Below are 16719 nucleotides of genomic sequence, written 5' to 3'. Positions count from 1 at the left end.
TTTTTAAATCAAATAATACATTCATGACAGTATCCATTAACTAAGATAATGATGCCACAAATGGAATCGCCTTCAGTTATAACTTAGTGATCAGGACAAAAAATTCCAAGATGAAAAAAAATCAAAGGTTCACTTGGTAAGTATGATTATGGATATAATATTCTATTGTTATTAAGACAAATCGAGAAGGATTATCTAGTTCACCTATCACATGATAGCATGCATGAGGTTCTTTCCTGACTTAATTTTTCTTTGCCAACCACACCATCAGGCATGGCCTTTAGTAAAAATTAAAAAGCATGAAAAGTGAAACAATAATCTCCATCATCTCAGTGCTTTACATGCAGGGAAAAGGTACTGTGTTTCCCCTGTATAATACAATTAATACACTGGATTACAGGATAAAGGATCAAAATGTCACACTGGAAGAACAAATGCCTGTTTTCCTCTCTTGCTGCCAACACATGCCCAGTCTTGGTTACCAGTTTGTCCAAAACAAATGTCCTGTCACAACTTACCATTTCTGCCAGTCAAATTTTTTTAATGTTAAAAAAAATTAAATATGAGGTCTGTTAACAGGAAATGTTGAACAGAATGAACAATTAGAATTCCTCTGCTAACATCACAGGTAACTGGAAATTAAACCAAGTATATAATGCAGCTAATGAAGTATATGTTCTGGTGGTAAAACAGGCAATTTTCACTTACTATCACATTAAAACAAGAAAAGAAACAGGGAAAAGTAAATCTAATTAAAAGATCCAGAGAGATCAGATTATATGATTATGTTTAGAAAAGTCTGCATGGGGAAAAAAGATCACTGCCAAATGGTCACTGAGCCAATGACTGACCAGAGGAGATACACCCCCAATAACAAAACTCTACTGCTATTCCTCTAAAATTCCTTCTATTCTACCTTTCCACTTTCATCTCCTAATCTTCACATTCATACTGCTAAGTTTTCAGAAATATACTGAGTGAGCCCATAAAGAGCTGCTTAGAGTTCTCCTGGTCAGTAAGCCATGCTTCTCTCACTCTAATGGAAACTCAAAATGAGCATCGAATCTCAAGCAGGCAAAGACTGACTTCAAGACAGCAGCTGGGTAGCTGGGGTATACAGGACAACTCACCTGTCTCTGTGTTTCTTTGGAATTTTGTATAGAATGTAGTACATATATTATCTGTTTGTAAAAATAAACTTTAAAAAATAATGGATTGAAACATGATTTACTTCCTCTTCCCTGAGAGTTTTCTCCAAACAATAATTCATTATCAGAAGAAAAAATCTGACTCTTGCAGTAACTGCCCTGGTCTACTAGTGTATTAAAACAAAGGTTATGTCTCTTTCTCTTGTACCATCACTTTGAATCTGAACTAAGACTAACATGCATAACATTTTCCCCCCTAGAAAACTGGCAGTTCTTTTAGGAAACACTGCCATGAAGAGAACAATGGCCTTTTAATTATAATCTCGGAAAAACTGGAGTTCCCAAGAAAGAAAGGGGTTTCTAAAGGAAGTTTTGCTTTAAAAATGGATTTATAAATAGGGTTTAAGTGAGTTTTCTCAGCACACTGGTTGAGTTACAAAAAGCTGGCATCTAGGCTACAAAGGAACATATCCCATAGCATCAAAAAAAATTTTTTTTAAATTCATCTTGCCTCCCAATTATGGTAAATTCTGTTCTTTGGAAGATTGCAATGAAACATTCCTCCTCCCCATCCCACCCCTACCCCCTGTAGACCTAATATAATATGTATACTTTACAGATACAGATATTAAACACAAACGTATACATACATACAGAAGTATGCGTGCACGTGTGTGTGTAAAATCACACTCAATATTAGACAAATTTTTCTCTGCCCTAACTACAGACTCCCCTTCAATTTGACAGTTCACTGTGGACCCTTGGAGTCTGCTGATTTTTTTTTTAACGTAAGCAGTTTGTGTTCTGACTTACTTTATACTATGCCTAATAGAATTGGACAAAGAGATAAAAGACAATAATAGCTAAAACTTACTGAACACTTACTATGCCATTTACCTTCCCAGCAACTCTAAGGTAGTTGCTATCAAAATCCACCTATTACAGATAAGGAAATAGGCTTTAAAAATGAATTTATAAATAGGATTAGAGAAATTCAGTGACTTGCTTAGCCAACAAAGCTGGAAAGGGAAAATGCTTGAATACAAACTCAAGGCCTGGGGCTTCCCGGGTGGCGCAGTGGTTGGGAGTCCGCCTGCCGATGCAGGGACACGGGTTCGTGCCCCGGTCTGGGAGGATCCCTGAGCCATGGCCGCTGGGCCTGCGCGTCTGGAGCCTGTGCTCCGCAGCGGGAGAGGCCACAACAGTGAAAGGCCCGTGTACCGCAAAAAAAAAAAAAAAAAAAAAAAAGAAACAAACTCAAGGCCTGTATCTGATTCTAGTGTCTGAGTGCTAATCACTCTGCCGCCTGCATTTATAGAAGTTCCAAGAGCTGTGAACTTCAAATGGGGGAAAGGGAAAGAATAATCGGAGCTGGGGAGAATAATATAATCAAAACATTATTTCCAGGCAGATTTATACAAGGAGAAAAATGTATTCTCCTACTTTATATATTTCAGAGATAATCACATCCTAGCAGCACTTCAAAGAGGCAAGATTTACTATCCAGCTATAAAATCTGATTTATAAGCTACCCCTGTCTCATATGCAGCAATTCTGAGGACATAAATTTGACATTACTTTTTTTATTTTTATTTTTTTGGCTGCGCCCTGCAGCTTGCGGGATCTTCTTCCCTGCAAGTGGAGTCTTAACCACTGGACCACCAGGGAAGTCCCAGACCTCATTTTTTTTTTTTTTTTAAGGAGCAAGCTGGAGTGGTGGGTATGATTAAAATAAAAATGATCCTGTAAAAAAAGAACTCTAGAAGGAAATCTAGATATACGTTGGGAGTGGAGTATCACAGACAGAAGCTCCTTTAAGAGAAATCTCTCACACATTTCCCTGTCCCTTTGAATGATCTCTCTAATTTCACTCATTTTCATAGCCTCAGAACCCAAGAAAGATAGCACTTCCCAATATAGTGACTTCCTCCTATTAACTATATTTAGAAGACTTTCATTTCTAGCAATGACCTTCAAGGTCACACACTCTGAACAAACACTTCAATTTTCCCACTCAATTTACAATCGTTTTGGCTGCTGCCCCTGAAGACCTGAATAAATTGAACGCAGTAGAATAACTGACCAAAACTATTATAATGGAAAATAAAGGTGATTTGCATACTTTTATCCTCTTGAAAATCAGCAACGGTTCAGAATCTCACTTTCTTCTTTATGGAGTTGCCTCAAATAACACGTTAAAGCACAGGGCATTTATTCTAAGCATGTTTCAGTCATTATCATCTCCTTAAGAATAAAATGACTGGACTTCCCTGGTGGCGCAGTGGTTAAGAATCCGCCTGCCAATGCAGGAGACACGGGTTCGATCCCTGGTCCGGGAAGATCCCACATGCTGCAGAGCAACTAAGCCCATGCGCCACAGCTACTGAGCCTGTGCTCTAGAGCTCTCGAGCCACAACTACTGAGCCCGTGTGCTGCAACTACTGAAGCCCACGCACCGCAACTACTGAGCCCACATGCCACAACTGCTGAAGTCCCCGTGCCTAGAGCCCATGCTCCGCAACAAGAGAAGCCACTGCAATGAGAAGCCCACGCACCGCAACGAAGAGTAGCCCCCGCTCGCCGCAACTAGAGAAAGCCTGCGTGCAGCAACGAAGAGCTAACGCAGCCAATATAAATAAATAAATAAAAATTTTAAAATGCATTATTTAAAAAAAAAGAATACAATGACTATACGGTACCAGTTAATTTTACAGTCATGCTTTAATCCAAGACACTGTCCAGACTGCCAACTAATAATATGCTGACTACATGTGACATTCTGTAATGTTCCGTTTTTTTCCCCATCTTCTTTCCCAGAATGAGGAAGCTAAGTGAACACATCTACCTAGTGGAGTCAACACATCCCATTACAGCAAGAAAGTCTGAATATCTGGTAACAAGTAAGATTTAAAAATTAGACTCAATAAAACTCATTACTTACTTAAGGGGCTTACATAAGTAGCTTAAGATGTGTTTTGATGAAATGCGAATATTCACAAAGCTAAAACACTACAAATAAATATCTACAAATGGACAAAAGGCACTCCTAAGAAGCCAAGAGTTACTTGGCACACCAGCCCTAAATCACACAAAAGCATGCTGCAACATGAACAAAACAAAAAATTTATTATCACACCATTATCTCCCTTTTGAGAGTAAGTAATCCCCTGCCAAATTAGAGCCTTGAGATCATTTTAAAAGGGACACTAAGAAATGAATAAGCCGTGATCTTTCGGTACACTACTGAATTACTATGTACAACAGATCCAGTTTTCAGGAAGTTGCCTACGAAAACTGCTTTAGGCATATCCTTGAACAATTATCTTTTAAAAGTAATCCTGCAATGATGTGTTAAGTAATATTGTAAATAGATTTACTTCATTTGTGGATAAGCTGCCCTCAGAATCACCCTAAAAAATAATGCCTGGCTTTAAATAATGTATACAAAAGAATTAAATATTTTGGGGACTTCCCTGGTGACACAGCGGTTAAGAATCCACCTGCCAATGCAGGGGACATGGGTTTGACCCCTGGTCCGGGAAGGTCCCACATGCCGTGGAGCAACTAAGCCCGTGTGCCACAACTACTCAGCCTATGCTCTAGAGCCTGCATGCCATAACTACTGAAACCCGTGAGCCTAGAGCCCCGTGCTCTGCAACAAGAGAAGCCAATGCAATGAGAAACCCGCACACCACAAGGAAGAGTAGCCCCCACTCACCGCAACTAGAGAAAGCCCACACACAGCAACGAAGACACAACACAGTGAAAAATAAATAAAATAAAACTATAAAAAATAAAAACAGCTTAATTTAAAAAAAGAATTAAATACCTTTAAAAAATAAATTTTCCGTTGAAATATTAACCCTTCTAAAATCACTAATAACCAGCACCACGATCACTATACAATAAAGAAACCTTTGTTGTTATTAAGGGCTTACTCTATACCAGGTTCACTATTAAGTGCTTTGCAAGCCCTCTTTTATTTTTCACAACGTTCCAATGATAGAGGCACTGTTTATAATCTCCATTTTGTAGACGAGGATACTGAGATGTTCAGGGAGACCACCAAGCTAAGAATGGCAGACCAGGATACAAATCCAAGTCTGGTTGGTTTCAGAGCCTGAGTTTTAACCCTCATGTGTTAGTACTGGAGCGGAAAAAAAAAAATTCACAGTTACAAAGCACTTTTCTGTTTTTGAGATACTTTCATGAAGAGTGAGTCAACTCTTTATAAAAGGAAGTGATTAAATGCAATTTGGTATGCTGGATTGAATCCTGGAATAGCAAAAGGATATTTGTGTTGAAACAGGTGAAATAAAGTCTGTACTTCAGTTTATAGTAATGTACCAATGCCAATTTCTTAGTTTTGACAAAGGTACCATGGTTATGTAAGATGTTAACATTAAGTAAAACTGTGTGAAGATAGGTATATGAGAACTTTCTGTATGGTCTTTGCAACTTTTCTCTAAATCTAAAAACCCGCCCCCAAAATGAGATTTTAAAAAAACCCAAAAACGTAAGTTAGTGATAACTGATAAAATGAAAACTGATGATTAAAATTCCTAAGGTGAGAATACACATAAAAAGATCTCCACAGAGTTTATCATAAAGGAAAACAAAAATTGTTTCCTTCCTCTGCAAGAATTTAAAAACCAAAAAGCACGGAGATGGGCACTTGCCCTTATAACAGAGCAGCCTCCAATGATTCCACTTACTCAACACTCTGATCCTGCAGAAATTACCAGCAACTCATCTTTTAGTACCAAATACAACATTACTTACTTGGGGCATCCAGACACAGACTGAGTGAACATGTTACCTCCTACATCATTCTTACCCAGTGCCTACCACATACTGACACTCTCACACATGCCTAAAATTCTACCAGCTCTGGTACTCCTTTATGGACGCTGGGCATGAAGAGCATCACGCATTTCTAATTTCGCTTCTATATAATATTTTAATTTTATAACTATTCTCCTATTTATTGATATATATTTAGGGATAACAGAATTCATATAATTGAAGTACTAAATTAAATGAGGTCATTAATAAATGATTTAACGTTGCCCACAAGGACAACAAACATATTCTGACAAAAATCCTTCTCAAATTTACAAAGTGATCTAGAGAGACTTCAGTTTTTCAACATTTATCATCTCAGACAGACAGCAAACCACCACAAACCTTCTAAAGTCTAACTAGAAATTACAATAATCAGAAAGTACGTCACGTTAGATCTGTTTCTCAAGAATAGCTGTCAGTTATTAAGCATTTACTATATGTCAGGCATTATTTAAGTTTTTAAAACAAATTAGTCCTTCATGTTGTTGTAGGGGGCTCCCTGTGCACTGCAGGATGTTTAAAGTATCCTTGAACTCTACCTACTAGATGCCAGTAGCAACCTTCCCATCAGTTGTGACAACCAAAAGTGTTTCCTGACAATGCCAACTGTCTCCCAGGAAGCAAAATCGTCCCCAGTTGAGAACCACTGTCATAATCTCACGTGGCTTCTACATGCTGGCTAGCACATGGATAAAATACATACTTTTTCTGAGGAAAAAAAATGTTACTTTTCATAAAACAGCTTTCCAAAATAAGTTCATATTAAAAGAAGCTGGCAGTTTAACTAGAACCGTTGCTAAAGGCCATACCGGGCCAAGTTCTGAGAGCATGCTGCTTGTGCAGAAAAACCCTCAACAAACGAAAATATGTTTCTGGAGTTTTTTTGGTTTTGTTTTTTTAACTAATTCAGTAGTCTGTGCTTTGGCAGACAGGACAGAGCAATGGAAGAAGGGCATTCCCAGGGGCAGTTCTCAGAGAGATGGTAGAACTCAGAAGGCTTAGAAGACAAGATCAAAGGGGCTAAGGCGCTGAGCCAAAGGATTTAGGAGACCTGAGCTCACAAACAAAAAGCAAAGTAGATGTGGTGGGGCTGTCAAGAGAGTCTCTGGAGTGGCAGATTCTGGGGTAAACATTAACTGAAGTTGGAATACCTCAAAATGCCTCTAAGAGAGAAAAGGAAAACTGCAGTAAGGAGGGAAAATCCTAATGCATGGGCAAAAGCTAGAGAATTATCACTATCACCCAAAAGTGTATCTTTCTTGGAAACGTCAATTTAGTGAGACAGAATTCTCAAAACTCTGATTATTTGTGAAGGAATCATAGGAGCTATTTTCCTCTCGTGCCAAAGTGCTTCCTCATTCTGAATACGTTTACTTTCAAAATAATGGACTAATAAATCTGCGTCTGGAAATAAGTTTAGCTTTAATTCCCTCAGAAAGATTTTACCATATGAACCTGTATAGCTATCAAAGGGGTCAGAACCCTTTAAATTAATATTGTAGCAATAATGTTAACCTTTGCCTAATGTCTACTTCATAATCACGGCAGCAGCAGCCATCATTTCATGAACTCTCATAAGCCAGGCACTTTCACAGATGCTTTTTATGCAAGAGTTCAATTAATACTCCTAACGACTCTCTAAGTTGGTACCTCTCACTCTACAGAAGAGGAAACAGACTCAGGGAGGTTAACCTAGGACTTAACAGTGAGAATTTTTTTACTTCAAACTATCTTTTCTCTTTCAAATAGTATTTCATGGAAAGTCAGTTTTAACTAAAGTATAAAATGGTAGAAACAACTGCAGGAAAATGAGGTGTGTGAGATGCCCCCATAAAAGACACGAAATGAAAATATAATAAAGTCCTATTACTTGTAGCAACGCATACTACCAGGAATCAACCTGAAGGTCAACATAACCCCAAGAGTAGTCAGATTTTTGTCAACATGCTACCCTCCAATCTCAAAGTAATTTCTCCAGATGTTCTGGTGCTTTCACATCTAGGATGCCCTTCTAAAGTGAGCTACGAGAAAACTACTAAGGCAGAACACCCTAGAAGCATTAATTCCTTTTGCAAGAGGTTCTGATATTTGCTGGTACAGTGCTGCCACCATGTGGAGCAACTTCTGAAAAAGTGGAACAAAATTCCCCCTCAAGAACAGTAAAATAGGACTCATACCCATCATCAGATTAAGAGGATTTGGAGGATTTCCATAGTAAAACAGTTCTCAGATAATTAATGCCTTTATCCGTTCAAAATTTTAACCATTTTGAGAAAACGAAACAGTTCTAAACATGTTGTATATATATACTCATGAAGGCAGTGACCAGTAATGGCTATTGGGACTCAGACCTAGGTTAGAATTCTGGCTACATTACCACTAGCTGTATGACTTTGTGATTATTCTTTTTCTTTTTTTTTTTTTGCAGTACGCGGGCCTCTCACTGTTGTGGCCTCTCCCATTGCGGAGCACAGGCTCCAGACGCGCAGGCTCAGCGGCCATGGCTCACGGGCCCAGCCGCTCTGCGGCATGTGGGATCTTCCTGCACCGGGGAACGAACCCGTGTCCCCTGCATCGGCAGGCGGACTCTCAACCACTGCGCCACCAGGGAAGTCCTGGGATTATTCTTTAGCCTCTTCGAGTATACACTGCTTGATCTCTAACGCGGAATAACTTTTTTTTTTTTTAGGTAAGGAGTGTATTTATTTAAGGAGAAACACACTCCACAGAGTGTGGGCCATCTCAGAAGGTGAGAAAGGCCTAGAATAACTTCTAATTCAGAATAACCTCTAGTTGAGAAGATATGAGGACTATAAAAAACACTGTAAGTAAAAGCATCTGTCCCTGTGCCTGACACAGAATGCACTTAAATTTAAATTTCCCTTCTCTTAATGACATTAGGAAGGTCATCATTAGCCTCAGGACCTTCTCAGATGTTTGAGTCACTACACCTTATATCTACCACTAGATGTTGGAATTTACTTGACATTCTTGCACTCATCCATTTCTTATCAGCAGCATTTGACCCAACTGATAAAAGGAAAATCAATGATCTAAAGACAGTTGTAATACTTCTGGCAAAAAAACAGGACATACAGTTGAGATGAAAAGTATGGGTTCATGGGCTTCCCTGGTGGCGCAGTGGTTGAGAGTCCGCCTGCCGATGCAGGGGACGCGGGTTCGTGCCCCGGTCCGGGAAGATCCCACATGCAGCGGAGCGGCTGGGCCCGTGAGCCGCGGCCGCTGAGCCTGCATGTCTGGAGCCTGTGCTCCGCAATGGGAGAGGCCACAACAGTGAGAGGCCCACATACCGCAAAAAATAAACAAAAAAGTATGGGTTCAAGAATGAAAGTAGGCACGTGGGTATATGTGTTGGTTATCTCTTAGTCCAAGATTTTCAGTTCTTCACTTAAGTAACAAGAATGAAGAGCTCAAAAAATGATTTGAATGTATGTAAAATAAGGCCAGGACAGAGTGAGGCAATCGAGGTATCCCACTCTCAGGCTTGTGCAGGTAGAGTGGGCACCTGAGAATGAATGCCTCCTTAAATTCTGTATCCTGGGCACCTTACTAGCAAGACGTCAAACAATATCAGGGAAAAGTTTTGCTACTAATAAGTCTGACAAGGATAAGAAAAATTTCCTATTTAGTTAGAGGGGAGTAGGTCCAACAATTTAATCTCTAATGCTGACACCTGTCCTAGGAAAATCTGTAATAAAGACACAATAAAACATAAGGCATTCCTGAAACAGTTTCTCACAAACCTACCAAGTAACCGTAAATTTTCTCTAAAAGTTTTCTAAAAAATACTTAAGAAAATCTCCCCAAGTCACCTCCTGATTTGTTGTATAAAAACAGGTTAAGAGGGCTTCCCTGGTGGCGCAGTGGTTGGGAGTCTGCCTGCCGACGCAGGGTCCGGGAAGATCCCACATGCCGCAGACTGGCTGGGCCCGTGAGCCATGGCCGCTGAGCCTGCGCATCCGGAGCCTGTGCTCCGCAACGGGAGAGACCACAAAAGTGATAGGCCCGCGTACCGCGCAAAAAAACCCAAAAGAACAAAAACAGGTTAAGAATTATTAAAAGCATTATGGTTTACTATAATATCATGATACTTTAAATTCAAATAGAGACCCATTCATGTGTGGCCTCTTTAAATTACCTATATATAGATAGGGGATGGAAGAAGAAAACAGGTAAAAAACAGGCATATATTAATAATTATTGAATCTGGTGATGGTAACTGAGTTCATTTTATTTATTCATTTAGTCACTCTAATTTTGAATTGTTTGAAAATTCCCATATTGATAAGTATAAATAAATTAATGGCATACATATACTACTTGAGTACTATGGACTGGACAAATGCCAACCCTTCTACTACAGTGAAAACTTGGAATAAATCAGACAAATTAGGCTTGTTCCAGAATTGTTCCATCCTCTCAACTGATTTGGATAAAGATCTCTAAGTGCTACGGGGGTACCAAAAAAAAAAAAAAAGCCTTTACTAAACCCTCAGTTAGTCCCTTACCCCTGAGGATCTAATTTTACAGGTTCTGCTTTGAAAAATTTACATTAGTGTAAAGATGCCTTTTTCTCCCTGAACTGGAATTGCTTATATGAGCTAGAACTCATTTTTACCTCACTCCACTCCACATTCATAGGCCCACTGAATATTTTAAAAGTTTCTGCAGGGTACATGATATTCTGCTCATCTGGATGCCCAAAACTTGGAGAGCAAAGCCCAAACACTTTCAATCTTCTCATCTGTCCTCAGGTAGAAAATTTCAAGAATATTTGCTCAAAATAACAAAGTGAATCAAAAGCAATGTCAAAGATACAACTTAGTACCAGCTAAACATTCTAAAAACAGATACTACTGCTTTATAAATTTATTTCTTTATGGAATTTTTAAAAAGGTAACACGGGCTTCCCTGGTGGCGCAGTGGTTGAGAGTCCGCCTGCCGATGCAGGGGACACAGGTTCGTGCCCCGGTCCGGAAGGATCCCAAATGCTGCGGAGCAGCTGGGTCCGTGAGCCATGGCCGCTGAGCCTGCGCGTGTGGAGCCTGTGCTCCGCAACGGGAGAGGCCACAACAGTGAGAGGCCCGCGTACAGCACAAAAAAAAAAAAAAAAAAAAAAAAGGTGACACACAGGGCTGCTTGAGTGAAAAACGTAGGGTTGAATCTTCTAATGACGGTGGTGATTATACCCTGTAAAGTCACAGTTTAAGCATATACACCCACATCACTTCTATGCCTAGAAGGTGGCTAAAAGATTGCTGATAGTAATTAGAACAACAGTATCTTTTCAAAAATGTGGCTTACTTCATTTTTTGACCTTGATACTAAGTTTCAAAGATAATAAATAGAAGCCAAGGTTACCCAAAGAGTAAGATGAACCAAATGAAGTATCAAAGCAGTGATCTGAGCAGGTAATTTGCAAGTGAGACACGTCTATTTCACAGCAAATCCAACTCTCTCTTTCAAAAAGTTCAACAGTGAAATATTCAGAGGTTATCCACTGATTAGCTCAGTGTTATTCAACTCCACATAAAGAATGCCTTAGGCAAAAAAAGGAGAGAAAGTGGCTAAGTTCCTCCATCTTCTCAGTAATGATACTTAATGACCAATCACTCAATTCAAATGAACTTCAGTTACTAGCAGAGCCAATGTACCACTTTGAGACCTACTCTCCTTCATTATATAGGCAAAATTAAAAATGTCAATAGGAGAAATAAAAGGTCTCAAAACTTTAAGGTAAAGTTTCTTTAAGAAAATGATGAAAGAACCGGTTTGTTTCTGAGCAAACACAGGGGTAAGTATTATACAAAGGTTTGCTTTAAGACCCTTGTATTTTAGATACATGCACCCCAATGTTCACAGCAGCACTATTTACTAAAGCCAAGACATGGAAACAGGGGCTTCCCTGGCGGCGCAGTGGTTAAGACTCCATGCTCCCAACGCAGGGGGCCCGGGTTCGATCACTGGTCAGGGAACTAGATCCCACGTGCATGCCGCAACTAAGAGTTCGCATGCCACACCTAAGGAGCCCGCGAGCCGCAACTAAGACCCAGCACAACCAAATAAATACATAAACTAAATTTTAAAAAAAGTCTAATCTTTAAAAAACAAAGACATGGAAACAACCCAAATGCCCATCAACAGAAGAATGGCTTAAGAAGATGTAGGGTGTGTGTGTATATATACACACACACACAATGGAATATTAGCCATAAAAAAGAAGAAAATATTGCCATTTGCAGTAACATGGATGGACCCGGAGAACATGATACTAAGTGAAGTAAGTCAGACAGAGAAAGACAAATATTATATCACTTACATGTGGAATCTAAAAAATAATACAAATGAATCTATATACGAAACAGAAACAGACTCACAGACATAGAAAACAAACCTATGGTTACCAAAGGGGAAAGGGGAGGAATAAATTAGGAGGTTGGGATTAACATATACACACTACTACATATGAGAGATAACCAACAAGGACCTACTGTATAGCACAGAGAACTATACTCAATATTTTATAATAACCTATAAGGAAAAAGAATCTGAAAAAGTGTGTGTGTGTATATACGTATGTGTGTGTGTATATATATATATATATATATATGAATCGCTGTGCTAACACAATACTGTAAATCAACTATACTTCAATTTTAAAAAATTTTTAATAAAAAATAAAAATATTGGGCTTCCCAGATGGCGCAGTGGTTGAGAGTTTGCCTGCCGATGCAGGGGACACAGGTTCATGCCCCGGTCCGGGAAGGTCCCACATGCCGCGGAGCGGCTGGGCCCATGAGCCATGGCCGCTGAGCCTGCGCGTCTGGAGCCTGTGCTCCGCAACGGGAGAGGCCACAACAGTGAGAGGCCCGCGTACCACACAAAAAAAAAAAAAAAAAAAAAAATTAACCTAGAAAAATTAAAAAATAAAACAGAAAAGCAACAGGATTTACTGTATAACACGGGGACAACAGTCAATATCTTATAATAATCTATAATGGAAAATAGTCTGAAAATACATATATATAAAAAACAGAATCACTTTGCTGTACGTGTGAAACTAACACAATATTGTAAATCAACTACACTTCAATTAAAAAAAAAAACCAGCCTTGTATTTTAGTACTTGGTTTTCAGCTCAGAAACATGTAGGGTGTGAGACAGACAATCTGTGGGACACAAAGAAGTCATGCTTCACATAGCTAACCCATGGCTCAATGTCCCAAAGATAAAATTTATTTTAAACATGCTTTTTAAAGGGACCCATTTTAAATACTGCTCTCTTATAAACGCAGAAACATATTACCATTGGATTTGAATCTGCTATGAGATCCCGCAGAGAGTCCAGAAATCCCTGATCTTCCACCATTTGGGCATTGATGTCATGGAGTTTTGCCACACAGACTGCTGCTGTCTTCCGAACATAGGGATCTTCATCCTTTAAGCACTTGCGGAGGGGCTCACAGAGATATTCTGTAATCTTGTCCACCCGGATGCACCCCATGGTTCTGACTGCCAAGGCCCGAATCAGAGGATTGGGATCTTCACAGTCCTATAAAAAACAATCGTTGACAACTACAGGTGTACATAAACCAGAAAACTAAACAGTCTGGTTTATATAAGCAACAAAAGAATATTTAATTAATGTAGGCTTCCAGTTTCATTCTACACCAGAACCCACATCTCCCATACAATTCCTTTCCTAAGTACAACAGTTGCCTATTTAAGAGTTTAGGCTAGGAATTCATTTAACTGCTTTACATACACAATGAAGAAATGCCCTATAGGATTCATTCCAGAGCTGGGCAGAAGCTTAGATACCTGGTGTTACCATCCCCATGGCCATTGTTGGACCTGCACTAAAAGCAGAAAAGGGCTTTGGGCTTGTATTCTGGTACAGGATAAAATCAGAAATTGGGGCTTCCCTGGTGGCGCAGTGGTTGAGAGTCTGCCTGCCAATGCAGGGGACACAGGTTCGTGCCCCGGTCCGGGAAGACCCACATGCCGTGGAGCGGCTGGGCCCGTGAGCCATGGGCGCTGAGCCTGCGCGTCCGGAGCCTGTGCTCCGCAACAGGAGAGGCCACAACAGTGAGAGGCCCGCGTACCACAAAAAAACCCAACAACAACAACAAAAAATCAGAAATTGGAAAGATATGTCCCACTCCACAAATATTAAGCAGGGAGAAAAGAGGGCTGGATATCTGGGGCCTACAGCCAAGAAAGCAAAGGAGAATCTAGAAGCTGGTTTGGGCCCAACATAAGTTCCTTGTGTGAAGCAGCAGAGAGGGCCCTCTGAAATCCTGATTAACATACATTCTCCTTTCCTAGCAAGTGCCTCCAAACACAGTACAAGTAGAACACTTACCAAGAAGGAACACCCCTTAAATTGCTCTATATTAAAAAATTTCTTTAAACATTATAAACCTATGCACATGCTAACTTCCAAAAAATGTAAACTAAATTCTTTCCAATGATATCATCCATCTATGAATCACCAGACAGAAAGAATGAAATCTTATAATGATCCTGTACATTGTAGCTGAACACAGAAAAAGAACAAAAATTCCATGAGAAGGAAGAAAGCATGTTTATTTTCCAAAACAATTTAATAGAAGCTAATTTTAGAAATGCTGTCTGATTTTTCCTTTTAATGTAGACTAAATTCCAGGCAGAGGAAAAAGAAGTAAACAAAACAAAACAAAAACCCTAATAAGAACAACCTTATTACTGTGTTCATCAAATCTAATGATAGAATTCTGACTGGATATCCAATAATATTAAGGACTTTCTATAATGATCAGCTGATTAAATTGAGTTTTTCATTCTTAAGATGTTTGGGATTTGCTTTAAAATCATCCAGTAGGAGAGGAGGTGGGGGTCAGGAAAGCATGTATGGAGAGTTTACGTTAAACAAAACTGGCCATAGGTTGGTAGCTACTGAAACTACAAGGTAGATATTTAGGAATTTATCATACTATTCCCTCAACCTGAATATGTTTGAAAATTTCCACAATAACAAAAAAGTTAATCAACTATTGTAAGACCTATTCAATAAAACAAAATTAAAAGGTAGCTCCTGTAGTTTCCACTACGTCTGAACCATAAACATAATTTCTACAAAGATAAAATAGGTAAAGCCCCAGGTTACTGACACTACAATGATATGCCCAACTTTTGTCAGCCTTGGAAGATAAAACAGTGAGGTTTCACCTGGCTTTCTTCTCCCACCTGGCAAGGATGCACCAAGCCCAGCTGACAGAAGGCTCACCATATGGTCTGAACTGGATGACAAACTCTGGCATACAGAATGCTTGAATCATGAATATTCCTACTCAATGGCCAATACTTCTCTAGAGGCCCTCTTTCGGAACAGAGGTTGCTTATTTGCAATGCAGACACTAACCATATCAAGAGACACTTCTGAAAAGGTTTTCTGAGGTAGAAGAGACTGTTCTTAAGCCCCTGGGAAAAAGTTACCTTCACAAAGCTGTTGACAGCCATGATGGCCATGTCTGGCTGACTCTTGGCATAGTTCATCAAGTAGAGATACACGAGCTTCTTTAGTTCCAGGTTGTCAGTCTGCATACAATTCACTACATCTGGAAAGAGAGAGCTGAGAAAAGAGGAAGGGAAAGCGAACAGATGTTGGTGCCAGGCTGTTGGACAGAACACAAAGAAACAGCCTTAATTTAAAAAGTGATTTGATGTGAGGACAAATGTCCACTAGTGATAATACTTACCACAGAAATGAATTACTAAAGAATTTATAATAATGGTCCCAAGAAGATGTCTAAAAATAGATTTTTAAAAAACTTTTTACTATGAAAATTTTCAGATTAGAGACAGCAGTTTAATGAACCCATGTATCCATCACCCAGCTGCAAACAAATATTGATACATACCCGATCTTGTTTCATACACAACCTCAACCCACTCGCCTTCCCCCAGTCCCTACCCCATCTAGTTGCTCTAAACAATTTCGAAACAAATCCTGCACATACATTTCATATATAATATTTTAGTGTATATCTTTACAAACTTAAAAAAAATCACTATGTCACACACAAAAAATTAACCATAATTTTTCATATCAATTCTTTGCAGTTCAAAGCACTACAGTTGTTATGCTTTTTAAGGCACATATTCTTCCATCCGTGACCAGTGGGAACTTATTTGATTAGTTTCCTTATTAAAACAGTTCTCAGATAATTAGGGTCTTTATTCAAAATTTTAACCATTTTCAGAAAATGAAACAGTTCTATACGTGTGTGCCACGTACACATTTAAGTTCTATTGTATATATACACCCATGAAGGAAGTGACCAGTAACAGATATTGGGACCCAGACCCTAGGTTAGAATCCTGGCTACATTACCACTAGCTGTATGACTTTGGGATTATTCTTTAGCCTCTCCAAGTATACACTGCTTGATCTCTAACATGGAATAACTTCTAATTCAGAATAACCTCTAGTTCAGAAGGTATGAGGACTATAAAAAACACTGTAAGTAAAAGCATCTGTCCCTGTGCCTGACACAGAATGCACTTAAATTTAAACTTCCCTTTTCTTAATGACATTAGGAAGGTCATCATTAGCCTTAGGACCTTCTCAGATGTTTGAGTTACTACACCTTACATCCACCACTAGATGCTGGAATTTACTTGGCCTTCTTGCACTCATCCATTTCTTATCAGCAGCATTTGA

General features: G+C 39.2%; 1 protein-coding gene across 7 annotated transcripts in view; it reads right to left on the bottom strand.

Moving 5' to 3' along the window:
* Positions 1–16719, bottom strand: part of AP2B1 (adaptor related protein complex 2 subunit beta 1) — a 122562-nt gene that overhangs the window by 87957 nt on the left and 17886 nt on the right. For 5 of the 7 annotated variants that reach the window (XM_049702269.1, XM_049702262.1, XM_049702265.1 and 2 more), the window contains 2 exons: positions 15492–15627; positions 13321–13566 (listed from right to left, as the gene is read on the bottom strand). In XM_049702269.1, the coding sequence (XP_049558226.1) occupies positions 13321–13566; positions 15492–15627 (382 nt within the window). Of the gene's footprint in view, positions 1–13320; positions 13567–15491; positions 15671–16719 lie in introns of all 7 variants that reach the window. The other 2 variants (XM_049702266.1, XM_049702268.1) reach the window with 2 other exon arrangements.

The sequence above is a fragment of the Orcinus orca genome, chromosome 19 (genome assembly GCF_937001465.1).
Source record: "Orcinus orca chromosome 19, mOrcOrc1.1, whole genome shotgun sequence".
Taxonomy (NCBI): Eukaryota; Metazoa; Chordata; class Mammalia; order Artiodactyla; family Delphinidae; genus Orcinus; species Orcinus orca.
The sequence above is the reverse complement of the archived record's forward strand: the minus strand, read 5'-3'. Positions and strand labels throughout refer to the sequence as shown.